The sequence below is a fragment of the Tiliqua scincoides genome, chromosome 2 (assembly GCF_035046505.1).
Source record: "Tiliqua scincoides isolate rTilSci1 chromosome 2, rTilSci1.hap2, whole genome shotgun sequence".
Taxonomy (NCBI): Eukaryota; Metazoa; Chordata; class Lepidosauria; order Squamata; family Scincidae; genus Tiliqua; species Tiliqua scincoides.
The window spans coordinates 20,215,099-20,241,041 of NC_089822.1; the positions used below are offsets into that span (position 1 = coordinate 20,215,099).

Consider the following 25,943-nt stretch of genomic DNA (forward strand, 5'->3'; position numbering starts at 1 on the left):
ACATGAATTCAAATAAATTTAAAATGATTTGGATTTTTTTTTTTCAGTGTCCTCCTTGCATGCCTGCCTCAGCTGTGTTCTATTCTGAAGAGTGTCACTGACTGTACTAACTATCTGAATAAGTTTGCATTTACACTTTGACCAACTAAATCATGAATGATGAAGCCACTGATTTTATAATAAGCTCGAAATCCAATAAAAAGACTTAGGGCGCAATCCTAACCCCTTATGTCAGTACTTTCCAGCACTGGTATAGCGGTGCCGATGGGACGTGAGCTGCATCCTGCAGTTGGGTGTCACTCACGGAGGCCTCCTCAAAGTAAGGGAATGTTTGTTCCCTTACCTCAGAGCTGCATTGCCCTTATGTCAGGGCTGGAAAGCACTGACGTAAGGGGTCAGGATTGTGCCCTTAGATTGAATGAATTAGTTTGGGGGAATTTTTTAAGCAGTTCAATAAATTGCTTTGGTTGTGAAGCAAGTGACTGCAGTCTGAATACCTGCATGTTCGGTGAATCAGTGATTAATAAAGGGATGAATTTTTATTCTTGGCCACTCCACAAATGCATATGGATCCAGGCCCAGTTGGCCACTATCTTCCCATCATCCATCTGAACAGCCAGACATCTGGAATCTTGCTTGCTAGACAACTGGAATGGGTGAAAGGTGCAAATGAATGAACGGAGCTCTTTTTTTTTTTTTTTTAACTCTGTGCCTCTCATGAATGTCAGCTGCCTTTTGAATTTTGGAAGTTGTGCCCGTAAGCCATTGGCAGCCCTTGTAAGTATGGGGTCCAAGATATATGTTTTGTCATATATGATATTACCATGATCCAGCAAGGGCTTCGTCACACATTATATTTTACAAACATTTTAATTCTTTCCAGCTTCCAGGGCAAAAGTGTGCTGTGGTCATAGTTAAGGGACAAAAAGTCCTCATCTACTCTCTGCTTCTTGTGCTATCCACACATTGTTAATCAGTTGGTCAGCACTGTCATCCTCAGAGCCTTAACTAGGGTAGAATCTGAGGGGCACCTGTCCCAGGTGCTGTGCCAAGAGGGGGCACATTATTGCCCATTAGGCTTCACTATAGTTGAGGTGCTGGTGGCATTGCGCCACCCATTCCTTCTCCTGTAGAGGCTCCCTTGACGGGCTGACTGGGGCTGAAGAGTGCCTCCACAGGAGAAGGAATGGGTGGTCCAAAACAGTTCCTTCCTCTGACAAGCTGCCATAGTGACACAGGGAATAAGTTGACCGGTTGCTGTTTGCAGTGTTAAAATATGAATATGATATTGGATCCTGTCCCCACTTGATTTAACATCTACCTGAACCTGCTGGAAGAAGTTTGGGATTGGGTGTCACCAGTGCCACAGAGATCCAGATGACCACCCAGCTTGATATATTCATTTTTTCCCATATGGGAGGCTGCAGATAGCATGATCTGCTCTTTGAAGTTGGTGATGGGCTGGATGAGGGCAAACAAGTTGAAATTAAATCCAGAGAAAACAAGGGCACTGTTGATCAAGAGATGTATGGTGGGTTGTTGAACTGTTCTGGATGGCGTCATACTCCCTTAATCAGGTCTGCAGTTTGGATTGCTTCTGGATCCAGCACTGCTTCTAGATGCTCAGGTGACTGCAGTGTCCCAGAGGACTCTGCTCCATTTGAGAGGGTGTGCCAGCTGCATTAAATGTGTGTCATTCAGATTTGACTACAATTATTCTGGAGTTAGTTTTGTCAAAATTGGATTACTGTAATGCATGTGTGGTAAACAGAATCAGGTAGTTTGGCCTAGTCATGCCACTGTTGACCAGCTTCACTGGCTGCAGGTCTGTTTTGAGGTACAATTGAAGATCCTGGTGATCACTTTTAAAGCCCTATCCAGTTTAGGGCAAAAGGCAAGGCTACCTGGTGGACTTTCTCCTCCTGTGTGAAGTGGCCCATCCCCTAAGGTCTGCTGGAAAGGACTTGCTGTGAACACTGCCATTAACAAAGACTCAGTTGGTGGCATTGTGGGCCAGGGCCCTCTCCATGGTGCCACCCCACATGTGGAATTGCCTCTCCTCTGAGATTAGGTTGCCTTCTGTTTCCAGTGGCATTTGAATGCTTTTGGGCACAATCCTAACCCACTTTCCAGCACCGACATAAGGGCAATGGAGCTCGAAGATAAGAGAACAAACATTCCCTTACTTTGAGGAGGCCTCTGTGAGTGACACCCAACTGCAGGATGCAGCTCACGTCCAATTGGCACCGCTATGCCAGTCCTGAAAAGCACTGACATAAGGCGTTACGATTGCGCCCTTTCTTTCTGCCTTTCCCAATTTGGATTGATTCCCTTTACTTTGGGTTGAATTTGTATTAGTTCTCCAACTAATTTTCTGTATTATTCGGTAAGCTTTCAATTAATTTTCTGTTGTCTTTAATTGTCAATTGTTTAATTGTTTAAAGCAGGGTAGAAATATTTGAAACAAATAAATGCAAATCACCCATGATATTGTTCCTTCCAAAGATATCATTTTCATGCATTTCTTTTGTAAAAACGTTTTTAGGTTGTAGACCTGTTGGTCTCCATGTGTCGCTCTGCGTTAGAGTCGCCCAGAAAGGTTGTCATTTTTGAGCCATATCCTTCTGTAGTCGATCCTAATGATGCTCAGATGCTGGCCTTTAATCCCAGGGTAAGTACCAAAGCTAAGCATGCTACATATTCATTTTACTTTTGGAAGCAGGAAGTTACTGTTTGCTTTTTAATGTGTAGTAAACTATGAATGTGTAGTTTAATGTGAACTGCCACAGATTCTGATTCACCTGGAAAGTGTTATGAATTTGAGCATATTCATTCAATCAAAAATTCAGGCATGGAGAGCCAACTCAAGCCAAGCTAGTCATACACAATCAAAGCTTTACCCAGAATATTAGTTAAGGGCCAACTTGTGTGATGTTTGAATAGTTTTTCATTAATGGAAACTTAAGTAGAACACTGGAGGGTAGGAGGGCTGTAACCCTACCACTGTCACAAACCCAGTCCCCTTGGGCTACCAGTCTGGTAGCTATTTACTCCTGGAAAAAAAGCTATTTACTCCAGAAAAAGCCCCCATTTTCTGAGAAACCAAACTCTTAAGATATGAGAAATTGTATCCTGTGGAATCAAACCATTTGTTCAGTGGTTCCCAAACCTTTTCATCTGGAGGCTCTCTTGACCTACTGGGCCATTGACTGTGGCTCCCAATTAGGGCTACAATCCTATACATTGTATAGGGCAGTGGATTTTTCATGGGGTTCTGCACCTCCCCTGGCTGGTTTCCTCAGCTCCCCAGGGAGCCACAGTTTGAGAACCTCTGCATTTGTCTGTTAAACTGCATACAGTCTACTCTGAATGGTAGCCGCTCTCCAAATTCTCATGCAAAAGTCTTTGTCATCCTTCCTTATCTTTTAGTGTATACTAGAAATTGAATCTGAGACCTTAATTTGAAAAGGATCTTGTGCCACTGAGCCATCATGACCCCCTTTCCTGAATGAGATCTAGTCTTGATTGTTACTTTATAATTAGTGTAATGTTCAACAAACTAAGGGAATGTGTATGATAAAGCTGAGTTGATTGTTCCTCTGTATGCCTATATTTTTTCATGAACCCTTGTCTCTAAGTCTGTTAGTGTGGCTGTCTTTGCGCCTTTCCTTAGTGGCAGTGTTTGCTATTAAGCATACAAAAACTTAGGGATCATAGGTTGTTTTGCATCCTGGTTGTTTTCAGACTCTAGAACATGTCAGTATGTGGTGGGGTTTGACAGCATCAGATTTTGTTCTGTTCTAAATCAGGTCAAAAAGTTCAGACGGTCCTCCGCTCACATGTGACTGGAGTGGGGATTTTGTTGTGAATTTTGCACACCAGGATCAAACTGTGGCTCTCCATGACATCTGAACCATTTGGTCTACAATGGGGTGTCAAACATAAGGCCCGCAGGTCAAATGCTGGCCTCCGGAAGCAAATTCTCCAGCCCCAATTATAATTGGGTTCTCCTAGCTTGGTAATTGGGCTCTCTCGTATCTTGAAAATATAAACAAGATTTGCACATTTTGTCTTCTGTCATTTTATGTGAGAACAAAGTGCTTATTTCTGGCCATCATCTGCTTCATGATGTCACTTTCTGCTTAATGATGTCATTTCCAGTCCTCAGCAGGCACCATGAATATTAACTTCGGTTCTCTGTATGAAATGAGTTTGACATCCCTTCTCTACATAGTACTGCAGGGATACAGTATATACTACATACTGTATGTAGTGGGAACACTGTTTAAAAAGTGAATTGCTTTTGGAAAAAAAAAAAATCTATTCATTTGTTTCACTGTAGAAGAAGAATTATGACCGAGTCATGAAAGCCCTGGATAGTATTACTTCCATAAGAGAAATGACACAGGTAGGCCTAAAAACCCATTGAGCTCTTTCACTATTAATAAGGTACATCTGTTTATGAGTTTGTAGCATTCTTGTGTGGTTGTTTAACAAGAATCTGCAAGAAAACCCTAACAATATAATAGAGTCCAGCAAGCTGCAGCATAAAATCAATGTACCAGAATACAGGCTCATAAAGCTTGAATGGTCCCATTGAACTGAGCAGGAGTTTCACAAGAGCCCTTAATTTTAATGGGGGTTTCCCAGAAGCAGAACAGATAGATTGTCCCCTGTATTAGTGGAAAGGTACATTGATCAGCTACTGCTTGCTGCAGTTTTATTTAATTTTTTTTTAATTCATTGTCACAGCCAAGCGTATTCTTTCCATCAGAAGAAGAATTGATTTTGTGTCAATCTTCTTCAGTAATGGCTTTGTAACTAAAACCTTATTCGTTTAAGTAAAGAAGGGGAGGGGCTGGGGAGAGGGCCAGCACATTGTGTCCCTTCTGAATACAGTTTTTGTTTGAAGCTGCTTTTTGATATGCTCTTTCAAGTTGTATAGATAAAGAGATGTATGTACAAGAGATAAAGAATTGTCTTGGCACTTGCTGAAGGCATAGTATGCTTCATTATCCATGTCTTCGGTGACTGTCAATAAGAATTTATATTGGAAGTCTAGAAGGCAAGCATGCATAGGACTGCACTGAAAGAGATTTGCCTAGTGAACACACAATCTTGTTGAGTAATCAAAGTCCCAGGAACAGAATTCTCTTATCATGATACCAGAATTTTATTCTTTTTATTCTTCTGTTTGAACAATCATCTTATGCCTAGACTCCCCTTTCTAACGTTCCATTAAATGCATCAGGTAGCAAGGCTAGGTGACAAGTAGGTAGCAAGGTTAGCAAGGCATGGACATCTGGTGTGAAGCCCCACTCAGCCCTTATACATGTGCACACATGGGGAGGAATTCTTCTAATTAGGGCTTATCTCTTAGCCTCGTTCCTCCATCTGCAAAATGGGAACAATGATAATCATAAGCCTGATGAAAAATATTGTAAAGTTTTCTGAAGTAATCATTGTGAAGACCTTTTAATGTCTAAGGCGCAATCCTAACATGGAGTATGTATGTATGTATTTATTGTTACGGTCAAAGACACACAAAAACAAACACACAATACCACCCAACAGGAGGCGGAATTTAAAATTTCAACATTGAAATACATTCAGATACATTCAACATTAAAATGCAACATTAAAATACAATAAAATAGCCATCATAGTGTTATAAACGAATAAGAAGGAGTATCTAACATGGAGTTAGGCCGGCCCAAGTCCCTTGGTCCTTCCTGGGAGGGTCGCAAATGAGGCGTAAGGCACATTTGCACCTCCTCGGGAGGAAGCCGGGCCGGCGCTCCCAGAAGCACAGGCCTGCAGAGGCTGACAGAAGCCTCCGCGCTGGCTTCCTCCTATTGTCTTGCGTCGGCTCACATGAGCTGACGCCAGGATGAAAGGTAGGCGTGAGGGAGGCGGGGAGAAGGAGGGAGGCAGGTGTTCCTGGGCAGGGGGAGGGTGGGCGGTGGGCAGTCCCGGTGGCGGGTGGACTTGGAGCAGGAGGCAGTTATGCCAAATCCCAACCCCCAAATCCCAACACCTGGGGTGGAGGCTTCAAGCTGCTCCGCTCTCCTCAGACTTGTGCTACCTCCAAAGGTGGTGCAAGTCCAAGGAGACCCATTGGGGCCAGCAGTCCTTACCCAGGGGTAAGGGGAAAAGTATCCCCTTACCTCTGGCTAAAGGGAAAAGTTTCTCCTTACCTCTGGCTAAGCCGCTTATGGACCCTATCCTGTGCTGGATACAGCACAAACCTCCTGGCTTATCTTGTTGCAGGATAGGATTGCACCCTAAATTCCTATTTCAAATATAAGTATTACCACGAGGTTTACGCTGTTCCACTGTGTCAGAAGTGTGTTCTTAGGCATGCATTGCAAAAACAAGTGAACTGACTTTAGTAATGAACAGAGAGAAAACTATATGAGAGTATTAATGTGAATAGAGACCTAGACCGGGGGGGGGGGGGGAGAGGCTAAACTGAGGTCCACTCCTCTCAATTGCTTTTCATATGATGGTTATAAAGTACAACAGCACCAAGAATTATTGGTGCCATTCTAATGACAGCAATATTAAGATGGAGCCACCATTAATGTGTGCCATTTTGTGAATTCTGGTGGGGCACTTAGGCTTGTTAAACTGCAGTCGTCACATCCTGAGTGCTTTCAAGGCCAGCCAGCACACCAGAATGCATTCAAAAAATTAAGTGATGTATAGAATTGATAGTGAATTTGCCACCCAATTTTGTGTGGGTCCCCAAAAGGTGATGGAAAGATCAGCTAACTAATTTCCTCAAGCCTTGAGGCTGTTGAAAGATCAGATACTGTAACTGCTTATTACCCCGCAAAGAGCTCAGCTCCTGCAGTTTGCAAGATAACTGCTAACTGCCCTGCAAGGAGCTGAGCTCCTGTAGTTTGCAAGCTTGTGTAAATATAGAGAGATAAAGTTGAAGGTCTTTTTCTGGTTATTGTTATAAATAAATAAATAAAATATTTATTAAATATTTATTATTTATTGTTATAAATAAATTAAAATATTTATAAATAAATAAATAAATATTATTTATTTCTAGATCTATTTTTTTAAAAGTTTGGAAAAGCTAGGTGGGTCCTGATAGAGTGTCATTTTAAAAAGTGGGTCCCAGTGCGAAAACGTTTGGGAACCGCTGATTTAGAGAAACATGTTGCAACTTTCATGGGAGGGAAGAGAGTTACCAGAATCCACACAGCCTAAGGTCTGGTTTCACAATGTCTCTTGGCTAATAGTAACACTGATATTATTTCCTAGGCACCTTATTTAGAAATAAAGAAGCAGATGGACAAACAAGACCCACTCGCTCATCCTCTTCTGCAATGGTAAAGACTGGATTAGATCATTAATCTACATATTTGTTTATTTTACTTATTGAATTTTACCCTGAGATTGGCTTCAAGAGTGGCATGACATTAAAATATGCACAAAGATACTGTTATAACAGAGATATGTTATATATATATATATATATATATATATATATATATATATATATATATATATATATATATATATGGGGCATATATGACAGGGTCTTCTGGTCCCTAGCAGTAGGTGACATAGCCGAATAGCCCAATTCTGATTTGCCTGACATGTGGGGCTGCAGCAGTACCAAGATGGCTACTGCAGCATCCTGTGTGCCCTGTGCAGCCCAAGGTGGCTTCTCTTTGAAACAGGACTTTTATCCCCTTCCCCCGGATAAGGGAAGCAGCCCTGCAATAAGACTTCTCTATTCCTACAGTAACTCTGGAGCTGCCATAGAATTGGAGAGTCCCGTGTTGAATTGCGCAGTCCGAAACAGGGCTCAGGATTTAGTGGAGCAGAGCTCCACCAGTCCTGCCCCCTCCCTCCCTGCTCCCTTCCCCGCCATGCCTTCTCCCTGCTCTCTCCCCACCTCCCCCCGCCCTGGAACTGCTCCTCCCCACTTCCCCCCACACCCCCACTCACCTCTCCGCCGTCTCAGGTGACCACCTGGCAGTGGAACATGGGCCCAGCACCAGAGCTGGCCCAGTGAGAGCTCATGCTGGGCCAGCTCTGGCACTGGGCCTATAGTAATGCTCACAGACATGCCTTATGGCACATTTGTGACAATGTGCACCGGCAGTAAGCCAGCACGCACAGGCTCTGAATTGGGCCCTTAGTACCATGCATAAGGTTGCTGGTCATAGCTCAGTGGTAGAACTCATGCTTTGCATGTAGACGTCCCAAGTTTGATTCCTGGCATCTTCAGGTCAAGCTGGGGGAGGGCCCCTGCCTGAAATCTTGGAGAGCTCTTGCCAGTTAGTGTAGTCCAGTGGTTTCCAAAGTGTGGATCTGGACCCACCAGTGGATCACGAGCTAATTTTTGGTGGATCACGAAAAGTTTTTGAAACACGGCAGGAGGTCTGGTCTAGAGGGTAGAGCTTCCATTGCCTGAAGATTAACATCCACAGGGTCGCCAGTTCAAGGCCACCGGCACCGTGCGACCTTGAAGCAGCTGGCAAGCTGCAGCTGAGCTGTTCCATCTGCTCGGAGCGTGGGAGGATGGAGGCCAGAATGTTAAACCAGATCGGAGTGTAACACCTTGAATGTAGTGGTTCTTGAAAGAAAGAACCTTCTTTCAATTTGTAAAAATCCCTGCGTGGATTTAATAAGCCTGCCTATGTAAACCGCCTTGAATAAAGTCTTGAATAAAGACCAAGAAAGGCGGTATATAAATACTGTATATTATTATATATTATATTATTTTTTGAAACACCAATTTTGCATGTACCCTTGCCCAGTTTGCAGAAGCAAATTGTTAGCTGGAATGCTAACCTGTGGTATGAGGCAATCTCCATAGCCCCAAATTAAAATGTCACATTTTCCCATTTTCTTTAGCAATTTGGCATTCCATACATCACATGTGAACCCAGGGGTTTTTTTATTCGTTTTTTGTTTATTTTGTTTGATTTGTTTGTTTTTTTGGTCTAGTAGGTCACAATAGATTGTTATTTATTTATTTGTTAATCACATTTTTATACCGCCCTTCCTCCAAAGAGCTCAGGGCGGTGTACACAGCTGTTCCCTTCCTTTTTTCCTCACAACAACCCTGTGAGGTAGGTGAAGCTAAGAGAAAGTAAGTGGCCCGAGGTCACCCAGGAAGCTTCATGGCTGAGGGGGGATTTGAACCTGGGTCTTCCAGGTCTGAATCCACCTCCCAAACAACTACACCACCCTGGGTCTCTTAAAAAGTGGGTCCTGGTGCTAAAACGTTTGGGAAGCACTAATGTAGACAGTGCTGACTGAACTAAGGGTCTGATTTATAAGGCAGTTTTGTACCTTCATATGATAAATCTGTTTACTATCAACAATCCTGTTGCATGAATATGTTTTAGATTATGTACGGACAAGAGAGCCATTCGTTTGTTTCACCCTCATGCTGCCAGAGAATATGGAATGGGAGAAATTGTGCCCGATGACAGTACCCCCAACAGCAAGGGTGCACTTGTTGGGCAGCCCCTCCATATATGCAGCTCAACAGAATCCATTCATGTTATCATGTAGACATCAAGAGGTGCTGATGTTTCTACCCCCTGTTGGAGGAATTGCCAAGTGGACACAGTATCATTTCCCTCTCATATAGTCCCTGAAACATGAAGAAAGAAATAAGTAAATGGTCCTAGGGAGCCTACACAGATGACCATTGTGCCCTACATGTTAGCAGACATCTGTAAGTGGTGTGTGGTAACGTCTCCCTTACCTTTTGTCAAGATGGAATAGATAGCAAACTACTTCATGATGAGAATGATCACCTCAAGGTAGTTTGGTCACCCATGTGTTTCAAGGTGAGTAAGTGAAGGTGGTCATCAGGATTCCCTTACAGTGAAGAGAAAGGAAAAAAAAACCAAAAACCTTGCAGGTTACTTGCCTTGTTTCATATACTGATATACTGTATCTATTTCAGGGTTATTTCAAGTAATAGATCCCATATTGTGAAGTTGCCTGTGAACAGGGTAAGTTGGATGTCTTAAAATCAGTACAATTTTCTACAGTGAAAACACTGAGTACGGATTTTAGTTTATCTGCAAATCAGTGATGCTTTCATTAGCACATGTGTCCCTCATCGCCACTTGCTTTTGAAAAATCAGTATGCGATGGGACCTTCAGAAATCCCAGCCATGATGTGCTAACTAAAGCAATGAAGAAAAAAAAGAAAAAGCGTGTGAATCCTTCTGTTCTTGAATGTGCAGTATTGAAATTTTTTTTTCCTGTAGTCATTTAAAGTTTGTATCAATTTAATATTCTTAAAAAAAATAACTTCTAATGGATGTAAATAACAGCTCTTTTATAACCTATTCATGATTTTTGTTTCATTGTTTTAAATGCTCAGTTCGTGTCACACAAAGACGCAAGTCGTAGAGATAAACATTTTTCTCTTTGATGACTGTGGATGCAAGATTGTTTCACATGCAGTGGTATGCTATCTCAGAAAAGGCTAACATGAAAGCTAATAAATAGCTTGTTAAAGTCCAGCTGCTTATCACCGAATTGAGTATGCTTCACATGGTTTTAATTAACGTACTTTGTGATCCCTTTCCAGCTGGTTGTTAATTGAGGTTTGGTCTTGTTTATATTTGCATACAAACCCCAATCCTATTGATTTCTCATGTGTGTGCCCTTAACATCATTGCTGTAGAGCCTGGCCCTCAGCATATTTGCTGAAAAGTAAATCCTGTTGAGGCAGCAGTGTCCGGGGGGAGGGGGGGGCAGAGTGCTAAGATTTGCAGGCACCTCAACATACCATGTAAATGGCCCTTCCATCTTCCCTTCGGAGCCATTTCTCCCTTTTGCTTTGGAGTCATTCCGGGTAGTGAGATTAAAGTGGATGAGACATCTCCACATTGCTCTTGCCACCAAGTATGGCTCCGAAGGCAAGGAGGAGGCGCACTGACAAGAAGGAGGCGCATTAATGCAAACTTAGTGCTGTGTGCTCTCCTCTGGGAATGCTACTGCACTGAGGTCAATGGGGCTCACTTTCAAATAAATGTGCTAAGGATTTAAATTTTATTCCATGACCCTGGGGAAATGAACAGGAAAACAAGAAACAAATATAAGAGACAATCTCTATTATTATTATTTTTTTTTTTTTTTTGAGGATGGTAAACCTCAGACCATCCAGTACTGGTTGAATTCCAACCACTGCAAATCAGCTCTAAAATACTGTCCAGATTCTGGAAAGATGGACAAAAGTTAGGCGTTAGGATATGTCATCAAGATATGTCATAGTAAGGGAGTTCCACAATTGTGTAGCTGCCAAGAATGCCGTCCTGCAGGGTCACATTACAGACCTGGGTTATGAATAAATTTAGGGCACTAAAATTATATTAAAATGGTCTTTAAAACCCACAGTTAAATGATTAACAGCGCAGCCTTGTGCATATTTACTCAGAATTAAGTCCATTGTGATCAGTGGAGTGTACTCCTAGGTATTGTCCACAGGACTGCAGCCTTGGTCCCAATTATTTCAGTGTGATTAGGCATGCCTAACACTTTTTTTTCTGCATTGCTCTCCTCCAAAATAAATGTCAAACGGGCGATCAGTTTACTTTTGAGAATTCAACAAAATGTAATGGATGAAATGTTCACTTAGGCATGCAGAGTCCAATTTGTTTTGATGGTTAATAACTACATTAAAGCCATCTCTGCAGAGACCACTAATAATTAAATGTCTCAGTACAAGTAGTGTTAGCTTAGATCATCTTATGGCTGATTTGCACAAAGCATTTTCCATGTGGTTGTCAAATATTTCTCTTCGCCTTTTCAAACCCACTTTTACGACTCTCTCTTTGAATATAATGAGTTCCACTCACCATCTGATAATCTGGAGTGAAGGAAACGTGATTTGCTCAGTGCAGGGATGGCTGTGAATTTTGAGCCTCATGTCTCTTTAAAAACATAAGAACAGCCCCACTGGATCAGGCCATAGGCCCATCTAGTCCAGCTTCCTGTATCTCACAGCGGCCCACCAAATGCCCCAGGGAGCACACCAGATAACAAGAGACCTCATCCTGGTGCCCTCCCTTGCATCTGGCATTCTGACATAACCCATTTCTAAAATCAGGAGGTTGCGCATACACATCATGGCTTGTACCCCATAATGGATTTTTCCTCCAGAAACTTGTCCAATCCCCTTTTAAAGGCGTCTAGGCTAGACGCCATCACCACATCCTGTGGCAAGGAGTTCCACAGACCGACCACACGCTGAGTAAAGAAATATTTTCTTTTGTCTGTCCTAACCCACCCAACACTCAATTTTAGTGCCACAGTTTATGTGCCACAGTTCAATTCTCTAAATTATCTGTGGTCTGTCAGTCTTTCCTGACAATTCCACCAGTTTCCTAAGCAAACTTAACATTATGAAGCAAGCAGGAGCAACCAGCAATGGATAGAACTTGCTGCAGAGAGGAGAGACCTTATAGATAAGCCTTGGATACTCTTGAGCAATGCCTATTTCCTGCTGGGCTGGAATCAGGAAGCATAGAAAATGACAAATCCCATGTCCCCTGGCAGGAGTATCCAGATCTTAAGCTGAAGTCAAGCTGCTGAAGACTTGCAGCCTAATCTTATCAAGCCACACCATGTGGTGACTGCCAGAAAATGACCAATTCTGGCACAATTCTCAGAATACATCCACCTCCCTCTCAGAATACCACCTGCTCATTACATGAAATGAGCTCCAAAATCATAACTATGGCTTGGTTAGGTCAGTTCCTTGTAATACATGCCAATGTGTTTAGTTTGTAATCTGCAGCAGAATTACTTTATGCTTGTCACATGAGGTCCCAGAGTCCCATAGACAGGGATGAGTGTTCAAACTCTTCCTTAAGAGTAGCCCGCACAAGTTTCAAAGGCCAAGTTGTTGTGTTCTAGTTCCCAGTGATGATCATGGCTACCCTGTGGGATGCTGAGAATCATGAACAGAATGCTGACCTAGGGAAGAAGTCTCATTTGTCTTCCCCAGTCTTCCACCACTGTAGTCCATAAATAGGATATCTCACTTCCTTTCAAAAGACCCAAACAGCTGCGGTGGGCCTGAATTAAGAACATAAGAACAGCCCCACTGGATCAGGCCATAGGCCCATCTAGTCCAGCTTCCTGTATCTCACAGCGGCCCACCAAATGCCCCAGGGAGCACACCAGATAACAAGAGACCTCATCCTGGTGCCCTCCCTTGCATCTGGCATTCTGACATAGCCCATTTCTAAAATCAGGAGGTTGCACATGTACATCATGGCTTGTAACCTGTAACGGATTTTTCCTCCAGAAACTTGTCCAATCCCCTTTTAAAGGCACCCAGGCCAGACTCCATCACCACATCCTGTGGCAAGGAGTTCCACAGACCAACCACACGCTGTGTAAAGAAATATTTTCTTTTGTCTGTTCTAACTCTCCCAACACTCAATTTTAGTGGATGTCCCCTGGTACTGGTGTTATGTGAGAGTGTAAAGAGCATCTCTCTATCCACTCTGTCCATCCCCTGCATAATTTTGTATGTCTTAATCATGTCCCCCCCTCAGGTGCCTCTTTTCTAGGCTGAAGAGGCCCAAATGCTGTAGCCTTTCCTCATAAGGAAGGTGCCCCAGCCCCATAATCATCTTAGTCGCTCTCTTTTGCACCTTTTCCATTTCCACTATGTCTTTTTTGAGATGTGGTGACCAGAACTGGACACAATACTCCAGGTGTGGCCTTACCATCGATTTGTACAACGGCATTATAATACTAGCCGTTTTGTTCTCAATACCCTTCCTAATGATCCCAAGCATAGAATTGGCCTTCTTCACTGCCGCCGCACATTGGGTCGACACTTTCATCGTCCTGTCCACCACCACCCCACGATCTCTCTCCTGATCTGTCACAGTCAGCTCAGAACCCATCAGCCTATATCTAAAGTTTTGATTTTTTGCCCCAGTGTGCATGACTTTACACTTACTGACATTGAAGCGCATCTGCCATTTTGCTGCCCATTCTGCCAGTCTGGAGAGATCCTTCTGGAGCTCCTCACAATCACTTCTGGTCTTCACCACCCGGAAAAGTTTGGTGTCGTCTGCAAACTTTTCCACCTTACAGAAGCCATGCTGATTCTCCCTCAGCAAGGTCTGTTTGTCTATGTGTTTTGAGATTCTATCTTTGATGAGGCATTCCATCATCTTACCTGGTATAGATGTTAGGCTGACCGGCCTATAGTTTCCCATATCCCCCCTCTTTTCCTTTTTAAAGATAGACGTGACATTTGCTATCCTCCAATCTTCTGGCACCGTGGCCATTTTGAGGGACAAGTTGCATAACTTAGTCAAGAGATCAGCAACTTTATTCTTCAATTCCTTAATAACTCTTGGGTGGATGCCATCAGGGCCCGGTGACTTATTGATCTTTAATTTATCAATGAGGTCTGAAACATTTTCTCTTTTAACCTCTATCTGACTTAATTCCTTGGTCAGGAGGGTCCGTTCGGGTAGCGGTATCTGCCCGAGGTCTTCTGCCTTGAAGACAGATGCAAAGAACTCATTTAATTTCTCTGCCATCTCTGAGTCTCCTTTTATCTCCCCTTTCCCTCCCTCACCATCTAGAGGGTCAACCGCTTCTCTGGCGGGTTTCCTGCTTCTAACATATTTGAAGAAGCTTTTATTATTCCCCTTAATGTTGCTGGCCATGCGTTCCTCACAGTCTCACTTGGCCTCCCGTATCACCTTCTTACATTTCTTTTGCCACAGTTTATGTTCCTTTTTATTCTCCTCATTAGGGCAAGACTTCCATTTACAGAAGGAAGCTTCCTTGCCCTTCACAGCCTCTCTAACTTGGCTCGTTAGCCATGCGGGCACCCTCCTGGATTTAGTGGAACCCTTCTTTCTTTGTGGTATACACCTCTGCTGGGCCTCTATTACTGTTGTTTTAAGCAGCCTCCTTGCACTCCTTGCACTCTGGAGAGATTGGACTCTTTTTACCTTCCCTTTCAACCTCCTTCTAACCAGCCTCCTCATTTGAGGGAAGTCTGCCCATCAGAAGTCAAGAGTTTATGTGAGAGATTTGGCTGGTATTCTAGATTGGAGCTGTGGCTTTGGCAGGAAGCAGGAATTTCCCCCCTCGACTCTTTTTTTCCAGTTGAAATAGCCTCCCAAAACCGCTATTTATTCTACAGGCCAAAACCTAGAGTTATCTATATGACTCGTATGACTCTCAAAATTATTGTTAAATGTTGTGTACCAAAGCGTGTACTTGATTAACAAGGATTTGAATAGCCCATTCATATTGTTTAACCTCCTTGCTACCATTCTTTTTCAGCAATTGAAGTTTATGCACACGCCCCATCAGTTCCTTCTGCTCAGCAGTCCACCAGCCAAAGAATCCAATTTTCGAGCTGCTAAAACTCTCTATGGAAGTACCTTTGCATTTCAGTGAGTATTGAAAGATTTTGTCATTCCAGTCTCACCAATCCAACAAAGATCCATGGAAAGATTACCTCTTTGGGACTCATTATTTTAGCAGAATTTGCTGATTTCATTCTGGTTGCTCTATAACATCAACGATTTTCACTCTCAGTTTTGCTTTATGTTTTTGTTTTTGTTTTTAAAGTGGGTCCCACATTGAAAACTGGCACTCTATCCTGAGGAACGGCTTAGTGGTTGCTTCCAATACAAGGCTGCAGGTAAAAAAAAAAAAAAAAAACAAGAAGAAAAAAAATGTGGGGTTCTTGTTACAGAGGACATGAGTCATTTTGCTAAGCAGTAGGTCACGTGATTCACAGAACGTGAAGAGAAATGACAGTGCAGTATTCAGAAGTCTCATGTCATGTTTTGCTCCTGCTTCCCAAATCCAAATGCAGGACACATAGAACAAAGTTTTTTTATATATATATAGTGCATTTGTGGAATTTGGGAAAGCATTTTGGAATTAGTTGTCAAAGGATGCAGTTTTGCTTCAGTGGCTTTTCACGGGTGTGTTTCAAAGTGGCTTTTCAGCCATGGCAGATTGGTCTGTCAGTGTTTGTTGGCCATGGTTGGCCAATGGAACCTCCACGACAGAAGCACAAGGCCACTGGTTATCAGTTGCTGGACAGCAGCAGCTTGAGAGGGTTCTTGTTGCTTCCCTGCCTGGCATGAAACCAGTGACTGGCTACAGTGAGAAACAGGATGCTAGTCTAGATGAACTGTTGGTTTATCATCATATAAATCAATGGCAACTTCATTTTGGTCACATGCACCACATTCAAAACCAAAGCATGAGATTCATACTTTCTATGTCAGCGATGTTCAACTTTGGTGGGCCACTGTGAGATACAGGAAGCTGGACTAGATGGGCCTTTGGCCTGATCCAGCAGGGCTCTTCTTATGTTGTTATGTTCTTAACCACTGTATCATGGCTCATTGGTGTGCCACAAATGGTCTGTAAGTGTGCTGTGAGAGTTTGGGGGAGGGTCATTTATTAGTAGGGCCATTGGGGGATGTGAGCCCCCCACCTCACCGGCAGCATGGTATGTCTTATCTACTGTCAAAAAACAGATGGCGGCAGATAAGAATACAGGCCTGTCTCTGTGCTGTAACCAGGTGTGTGTGTGTGGGGGGGTATTCTTTCCTGTACAGCAATGCCAGAGCCTCCCACTAGTCATTTGCAGCCTAGGTCATTGGTTGACAACATACATGGGCCAGACCAGACAATATTTTACTCCACAAATCAGCCTCACATGATTTCAGCAATGCGCACTCACAGCCTGTACATATCCTGGTTCTTCCCCTCACTTCAGAACTATTCTTTAATTTGAGAAGTTTGAGAAGTCTGTTTGTACGATCTGCCCCTCTACATGTGTTGTTCAACCTGTTGGTGCAACGTCACTGAAATTTAAATATTTTCAATTGTTTTGCCTGATGTCTGTTTTAAAATAAGGTGTAGGTCTCTTGGAGTGCTTCAATTGAAATAGAAAAGTGGGATATTAAGTTTTTCAAATTTAAAAAAAACAACATGATTTTTGTTTTCTGTAGTGTGGTAAAATATATTGTCCTTAACCCATTTCTGCCCAGCCCATAGATGTATACATTTTATCCCTGTTGTATATATCCAACATTGGGCAGAAATGGCTTAAGAAAGGGGTGGACAACACATGATTGCCTAGCAGGGATGTGCCAGAGCCACACCCCTGAGTCACTAGTCAAGTATTGGTCTCTCTGCCCCCTTGACTCAAGTCTCCCTTGAGTCATAATGGGTAGCCATGGTGATTAGTCCAGTGCTGTTTTTCAAGCCATTTTGACTCGAGTCTGAGTCTTTTGAAGAAACAAGTTGATTCGCGGAAGCAGTGAAAAAAAAGCAAGCAAACACACACACAAAACAGTCACAAGCACACACAAAAGTGAATTTTGACTCAAGTCTGTTTGAGTCTTTTCCTTTTTAGGGTAAACCCCCAAGTCATTGCCCAAGTTTTTGACACGCGTGACTTGAATACTTAAGAGTCGCAAAAAATGCATGTTTTTGCAACTCAAGTTCGAGTCATCCAAGTCTCAGCACAACTCTGTTGCCTAGACCCTAGACATTTAGGTGTAATCTGTCAATGCAGGCTAGAATCCTTTTGCCAAGTACATGTCTACTCCTCTTGGTTACAGAGCAGCTTGGCTGAAACAGCAGACTCTTTTTGTTACTTCCACAACAGTTTAAGACAAGGAGCACAATATTATCGATAGCAGTAGTTGGAACATTCTGTGTCATAAGTTTTTTTTACTTAGTTTTTATAGTGCTCAGGAGAATGTGCGATAAAGGAAACTTAATCTAGCATGAACAGCCTTTTTGTATTTTGCCAGGGACTTTATACGTTCAAAGTTTGGGGTGACACTAAAATAATTCACATATTTCATGCTCTGGTTTTGTAAAATGTAGCAAATCAATAATGAATTATAAGGTTTGTTTCTGTTTGTTTGTTTTTTTCTTCAGCTCCATGGTGCAATGTTTGGAAGCGGGATCTACCTTAGTCCATTGTCAAGCATATCTTTTGGTTACTCAGGTGATATGTATAAATCACTCTAACTTTGGGGAAATATGGGAGAGAGAAAGTACTTTCATTTACCTGCTTCATTGTTGAATCAGAATTGTGCTCATTCTATCTGGGGAATACATTTTTTTAAAAAATTGATTGATATAACATGAGCACTTCAGTCATTTCACAAAAGTGTAGGACTTTTTGGTGGCTGGTTCTTAGGGCAAGGGTGTTGCAGGATCTGGCCTTTTCAGGGAAGTACTTGATGCTCAACAGGGAGGAGCTATCAAGAGAGATAGAAGGGCTGTTCACAAGCCCCATCCTCACCATGTTTATACCCAAGGGAAGGAGTCTGTACCCACTGGCCCTTCTCCCCATCCTCTGCACTCTGAACAGAATGTCACATTGTTCAGGTTTCCTAACAGCATGGGCTCCCCTTTTATAGCTGATGTTCACATTGGAGTACGTGAATGTGCAGATATCAGGGAAACGCCAACAAACACACTCCTGTTTCCTACCCCACACACTTGCTATATGTTGGTCAGGAAGGGGACTTGTGAACAGCCCTAAAGATAGCTGGAAATCAGATATATCCAATGCAGCTCTCCAAGGGATCTGGTGATCCATGGTGGAGCCAGGGTCAGTAACTAGTGACGCAATTCATGGAAGTTGGAGTGGTGGTAGGAAAGGGTCTGTGCTGGTAGCTGGGAGCAGAAGCAAGTACAAAGGGTGGGCAGGCAGACAAGTCAACAGCACAGGCCAAAGAGCAACACAAGTCTGCTTGTTGTAGAGATTCAGGCAGGAGGAGGAATGACATTTACAGGAAGTGAGTTTATCAGAGCTCTGCAGTAAACTAAGGAAGGAACAGTGAAGAGGTTCATCAGACTTTCCTGCTGTAGTTTCTTGGCTGAATAGAGGAACTCTGCCCCAGGAAAATCTAAGGGGAACTTAACACTTTAAGGGTGCAATCCTATCCTGGGCTGGAACAGGCAAGCCAAGAGGCTTGCACTGTATCCAACGCAGGATAGGTGCCCAAAGCGGCTCAGCCAGAGGTAAGAGGGAACTTTTCCCCTTACCGGAGGTAAGCACCCTTGCATCTATGGGTTTCCTCGGACTTGTGCCACCTCCTGAGATGGTGCAAGTCTGAGGAGAGCAGAGAGGCTTCAGGTCACTCCAGTCTCCCCGGGAACAGGGGTTGGGATTTGGCATTACTGCCAGGTCCCAGCCCCGCCTCCCTCTCCCCACCCTTCTGCCTCTAGGGCCACCCACCCTCCCCCACCTTGGAACACCTCCCTCCCGCCTCCTCCCGGCCCACCCCAGAGTCTTCTGTTGGCCAAGCTTAGCTGACGCAAGACTCTGAGCCTCCATCAGCACAGAGGCTTATTCCAGTCCATTTGCAATCCTCCTGGGCTGGTGCAAGGGATTTGCGCCAGCCCAAGCACGGCTCAGGATTGAGCTGCATGTGTATATGTGAAACATGAAATGAAATATCACACACACAAACACTTGAAGACATGAGTATCATATAGATACCATCATCGTATCTATACAATGATGTGCCACATTTTCAGGAAGCTGGACTAGATGAACCTATGGCCTGATCCAGCATAGCTGTTCTTATGTTCTTATTGGTGAGAGACAGGATTAGTTGCTGTTCCCTGCATCATGTGTATTCATGGACAACTATGACTCAGCCTAACTCAGGTTTGTGAGCCTAAGGCCAACTGAAATGTATTGAACCCTGTTTGTTCTACAAATGGCCTCTATCATGCCAATTAACATTTAAGTCATTCTTAAGCCAACCTCAGGAATTCCAGGGGGAGCAGAGACGGTTTTTTGAATATTGTGTCAGACTACATATCAGTCGGCATAAAGGTGCTAAATTATCAGAAATTGTCAGCTTCTAGAAAGAAGAATCAGTAGCGACATCCATATCTGCTTGCACTCTCCCTGTATATGAAGTGGAACATCTGACATTTTACGCACCAGTGTGTCTGATGTAAATCTAATGTCTTTAGGGATGAACAAGAAACAGCAGAAAGTGTCAGCTAAGGATGAACCTGCTTCGGGCAGTAAAAACAGCAATGTGTTACAGGTAAAGAAATATATGAAGCATTTCTGAAAGACATTGGATTTTATACCCAGGAGTTAACTCAGGACAGATGGTGGATGTGAACACTGTTTATATCCCCACAGAGCCCTTGTGCCTATGTGGGGAAGGGGCAGATTGAGAAGGGCTAATCATGACTGATTGACAGACCCACATCAGATATTCTCTTTTTGCCAACTAATTCTGTAAATGGTTCTTTTGTTGCTATTCTGTTGATTTTCTACCCAGCAGTGTTGCAGTAACAGACACAACCACCCCATGGGATGGGCTAATATGCCATGCTTAGTTGGGGTGGGGGGTGGGGTTCTGAGAATTTCCATTGCAGGTGTCATAGACGTGATCCTAATTTGTAAGCTTTCACTGCCTGTCTGCAAGAATAGGATTCCTGTAAGGAAATTACTCAGGCCTTAGAATGCCTAAGGGAATTCACTCTGTTATTGACCAAGGATTTGGACTGACATTTATGAACAATATTGCCAGAAAAGTTAATAGTTTTTTAGTCCGGTCAAAGAAGACATAAATGCTTCCAACACAAATGTGACAACTGGGTATATCAATAAGTCCTTCTTGGGCAAAAAATTTTTATAATGTTTTTGTCTTGTTTTCCTTTTAGCATGCCATTTAAGGCTCAAACCTATGCATGTATATTCAGAAATAAACCCCTTGTGTTCAATGAGACTTAGGGCTCAATTCTATCCAACTTTCCAGTGCTGATATAGTCATGCCAGCAGGGCATGTGCTGAATCTTGCATTGGAGGGGTAATCATGGAGGCCTCCTGAAGGTAAAGGAACCTTTGCTCCTCTTCCTTGGGGCTGCATTGAGGCTGCAGAGATGCTGGATAGGATTGGTCCTTACTGCCAGGAAAGTGGGTATTAGATTTATAGCTTTATGGCATTAGCCTATCAAGATTCCAGCAAGGCAATGCAGCTGTGCTGAACCGACCTCTGCTGTACCCAGTGCTGGGATAGAGGCTGCTGGAGGTCTTCCAAGGGAGAGAGACATTTGTCACCTTCTCCCAGGATAAGCCGCAGCAGCCACTATGGGGCTACTTGCGCTTGAGCCATCAAAATTGTTGGTGCAAGTCCGAGCAGCCCCATGTTGGGAAATCAGGCCCAGGATAGGGGATAGAATATGACAGTAGCCACCACCCACCCACCCCCTTCCCCATTACACCCCCTTCCCCATTACACCCCCTCCCCCCCTCTGTTCTGCCATCCTCTTCCCCTAGAGAGCCTGCCTGATTCAGTGGGCACAGGCCTTTGACTGGCACCATGAGCCTCCCCATTGCCACAGCATGCCCTATGGCACATTTGTGACAGCACACATGCATGTTCCGCTGGGCTGGTTAGGATTGGGCTGTTAGTACGAGTATTTAGATAACACTTTGTTAACTTGTATTTAGGACAACATTTTCTTCCCGTGTTTATTTTCTTTCACAGTCACAGAAAAAAGGACAGCAGTCTCAGTTTTTGCAAAGTCGAAACTTAAAATGCATAGCCTTATGTGAAGGTAAGCAATAAATAAATGCATTTCAAGTCTGGTTTTCCTAAGAAAGCAGACTAATGGCAAACCTATACCACTGACATAAGCATAGTCATTCTCTTGCTTGCTGTAGTGATCCCTGGGAGCTGTAGTTCTGTGAGAGGAGACTAGGGGTCTCTGTCACAGAATTTTTCTCACTAACAAAATTAGCAAAATGTCAAGGGGGATTATGAACTCTTGTGATAAGAATATATGAGAGAGAGAGCCAGGGTGCTGTAGTGGTTTGGCAGGTGCACTTAGACCTGGAAGATCTACGTTCAAATCTCCCCTTGGCCACAAAGCTTCCTGGGTGACCTCGGGCCAGTCACTTTCTCTCAGCCTCACCTACCTCACAGGGTTGTTGTGAGGACAAAAGGAGGAGAGCAGCTGTGTATACTGCTCTGAGCTCTTTGGAGGAAGGGTGGTATAAAAATGTAAAAAATAAATAAAATATGTCTTTTATTTCCAAAATATCACACTGCCTGTACACAAGTCCACTAAGTATGCAATGTTCTGCTTATGAAAACATTATCTGTCTCTTACAGTGATAACTTCACCTGATCTGCACAAACATGGAGAGATATGGGTAGTTCCCAACACTGACCACGTGTGTACAAGATTTTTCTTTGTGTAAGTAAACTCTCACTAGTACATTTTTTCTAAGGTTACAGTTTTCAATCTTCATAAAGTGTGTGTGCGTGTTTAAAAAAAAATGTGCTAAAATAGCTAAAAGCACAGCTTACCAATGATGTGCAATGAGGTCAATGGCTGGAGAGGCACATACTAGAAGCTGCAAAGCATTCTGGGGCGCTCCTCAGCCACAATCAGAGAAGAGGCTGAGCTGGTTGCTGCTGCAGCTCTCATCTCTCTCTTTGTACAGTAACAGACATGGTGCATGGATCAGGCTATTTCTTATGATGACGGAAGCTTTCAAGACTTTAAATATTTTTCTTCTGTACAATTTTATCTTTTAGCTATGAAGATGGTCAAGTAGGTGATACAAGTATAAACACACAAGAGCCAAACATTCATAAAGAGATCCTACGTGTCATTGGTAATCAAACTGCTACTGGTTAAATGGACCACTCTTAATTCCTTGATGCGATTTGAGAGCCTTCCTCAGTCTCAAAGCTGGATTTTGAACTGAAGAAGATGTGAAAAACCTGAATTTATTGTTATTCTAAACAAGTTAATCCTTTGAATACTTTTTTCTTACTTAACATTTCTTATCACATCAAAAAAAATATCTAAAAGGGATACAAGCAAGCAAATGTAGGGGTAGAGAATCTATTGAGACAATACAGCTGAGAGTTGAACAGACGTTTGGGTTGTTCACAATAAACAGAATTTGAAAAGGAGTTTTGTGCTGATATTTTTATACTAAAGACTTGAATTGGATCAATTTAGTACTGTATACCTGTATTTTAAATTTACAATGACTGAAACAGAAACAGTCTTTTTTATTTAAAGTGGAAATCTACATAGTGCAGGATATTTTGCAATAAGTAGAATATTCACATTTTGATACACCATAGGAAGTGGTTGCCTGGGACGTCATCATATGGTGGACAGGTTAGCTGTAATATATCCACTCTGCTATGTACGGACCATGAACAGGATCCAAAGTGTGAGAGAAAGAAAATTGTTGTATTCACATATTTGTCAACATAAAACAAGTTACTTGATCAACAGTGGGCATAAGAGCATGAATTTGGCCATGTTCAACTTTCATTCCTTTGAGGTGCAATTTTGGAAGAAAAGTTTGAGAGACCAAGCCTGTGCGTCCTTCTTCCATTCTCCTAAAAACTAGACTGGACAAAATGCCTAGTTGGTCAGTATGTAAGGGGCCATTTCTGGGGCTTTTTCAAATTGCCACAGGTGGAGCAGTGGGCCTAGATTCTTGTCTTCACTGCTTAGGGGTTTCAGCTGCCTTCTCTGCTTTCTTCTTCCTGAGCTATGTGATAGTATTCCAGTGCTTAAAGATGGGTAAATGCATAAATGTTTTATGGAGCCTGTATGTGCCTTGATTGTGAGGTGAGTCTGAAATGGATATCATTTTTTTAAATGTACTTTTGAACTTTTGAATCTGTTCTTTTAATATCCATCTGTAAACAGATAGCACTACATCTCTGGAACATGTTGGACCAGGTCACATGCCACATTGAGGGTTTTTGTGTGGTGTGATGCAGGAGAGAGCCTCATACTTGCACACCGTTGTATGTGGCACATAGATCTTTTAATTTGTTCCATTAAACAAGCCCCATTTATTCATTGCTTTCTTTGTTGCAGACAGGTAATATGAATGAATACCCCTTGCCATGGACTTTGATTCACAGTAAAGGATCTGTGCGCAGTGTAGGGAGAACGCATGCGCTGAGGCTTGCTGCGTGCATTCATACCTCTGGCCAGTCTGAGAACTGGTGCATAATTTGTGCCTAATTACAAGCAGTTTAATCTAATTATGTGAAAGGATTATTGCAGTCACACCTAAGGATCAATTCTCCAAGGTGCTGAGCACTGCTGCCAGTCATTTAGTAGGGTTATGAATATGACCTTTCTTGCTAGCAGCACTGACATCACCAGTAGGTACACCTCTGTTTAATTCAGCCCTACGAAAAACAAGCATTGAAACAAAAGACTTCCTAGAACAGTGGTTCCCAAACTGTGGATCAGGACCCATCAGTGGGTTGCAACCTGAAATCTGGTGGGTTGTGAAAGTGACAAACTGATAACTGAAAAGGAAAATATATTGAGCCTTGTGGAAAGTGAAACAGAGTCACACATATACTTTTACTTGAAGTAGGCAAAAGTGCCTTGACTCTTATTGAAGGTCTGATGAAGGGGAATGCAAGGCTTCCATTATGGCCCAAATCCAATAAATGTGGAGCTCAACAAATGCTCCAGAAGGTGGTTCCCCTCCCATCATAGTAAAAAGAATAAAAACAGATGCTTCTGTGACTTGTAAAATGATTTTTTTTTTAGTCTTGTAAAGCTAGGTGGGTCCTGACAGAATGTTATCTTAAAAAGTGGGTTCCAGTGCTAAAAGGTTTGGGAACCACTGTCCTAGAACAAATAATCCAAACCTCAATTCAGCAAAAATGGTCAATGATGTTTAATAGTATTTCATAGCTACTTATTGGAGAAAAAACAAATGTATGCCTAAAAGAATGTATTTCACCTGGTTAACCGTATGATAATTGGCTGGAAAACCTGAGATAGGAATTCTCTCAGGCAAGGTCTTGCAAATTATTTTTTTCCAAGTGTCATTTTAACATGCTTAAATGTTGTTATGCAATTTCCTGGGTACCAGACCATCTCATTGAATTAAAAAAAAATGTTTAGTTGACTATGGTGCCCATGAAAACAGTTCTTTGCCTCATTTTCTGTTAAGTATGAACTCCAGTACTGAAGTGACATTATCCATTTCAATTCATTGTGGGGTGCATCTGGACAGGGCTTTTGTTTTTTAAATGACAGGTGCACTGAATCAGATGAATACTGCTCATCCAAATGGACTAGTAAAAGATGAGCAAAGTGCTACTGTGACTCAAAAAGTCTAAGATAATGCTAAACCCTCACATTCTCTGGTACAGTATCTCTTTAGCTTAGTGCTACCATCAGTGAGTGAGTAGCTATCTGGACATGCCTTCAGAAATACCCTCCCACAGGAAAATACCTTTGTTATACAGACCTGCTCCAAAAACAGGAATGCAATGGAACAGAGAGAATTATCAAGCATTGTGCAAATTAAGCCTGGTATGTAAGTGCATATGCATCCCTTGATTCTCCATTACTGCATGCTGATGACTGAATGTGTGAACTGGCTCAGCTGAAAGCATTGTCTTTGAGATGATGTAAGGTCATTTGACAGTGATGGTGGTGTTGGATCTTTGGTGGCCCACTCTCACATACAAGCATCAGCTGATGTTGGAAGTCATTAATGACATTGGTGTGAATAGGTCAGCCACATTAGGGGAATAGGGCATTAAGATGTGGATGCTGTAAGATGGGAGGACATTTACAGTGGATTCAGTCAATATATTTGCAAAGCATACACACAGTGCTCACCTCATCACATGGCAATCTTCTTCTAATAGGAAACGACAGATGAAAGTAGACTTAGGCCCAAATCCTAACCATCTTTCCAGCACTGGTACAGCTGTACCAATGGGAGGTGTGTTGCATCCTGCAGTTGGGCAGCACTCATGGAGGCCTCCTCAAAGTAAGGGAATATTTGTTCCCTAGCTGCATTGCCCTTATGTTGGTGTGGGCAAGTGGGTTAGGATTGCACCCTAAGGCTGCAATCCTAT

General features: G+C 42.8%; 1 protein-coding gene across 2 annotated transcripts in view; it reads left to right on the forward strand.

Moving 5' to 3' along the window:
• Positions 1–22,922, forward strand: part of PARP8 (poly(ADP-ribose) polymerase family member 8) — a 188,260-nt gene extending 165,338 nt beyond the window's left edge. The window contains exons 16-26 of one of the 2 annotated variants that reach the window (XM_066614239.1): positions 2,546–2,671; positions 4,343–4,408; positions 7,279–7,346; positions 9,950–9,998; positions 15,325–15,437; positions 15,616–15,688; positions 17,959–18,028; positions 20,020–20,096; positions 21,552–21,621; positions 22,179–22,263; positions 22,608–22,922. In XM_066614239.1, coding sequence (XP_066470336.1) covers positions 2,546–2,671; positions 4,343–4,408; positions 7,279–7,346; positions 9,950–9,998; positions 15,325–15,437; positions 15,616–15,688; positions 17,959–18,028; positions 20,020–20,096; positions 21,552–21,621; positions 22,179–22,263; positions 22,608–22,710 — 900 coding nt within the window. In that variant the 3' untranslated portion in view covers positions 22,711–22,922. The remainder of the gene's footprint in view (positions 1–2,545; positions 2,672–4,342; positions 4,409–7,278; positions 7,347–9,949; positions 9,999–15,324; positions 15,438–15,615; positions 15,689–17,958; positions 18,029–20,019; positions 20,097–21,551; positions 21,622–22,178; positions 22,264–22,607) is intronic. The other variant, XM_066614240.1, reaches the window with a different exon arrangement.
• Positions 22,923–25,943: the final 3,021 nt, after the last annotated feature.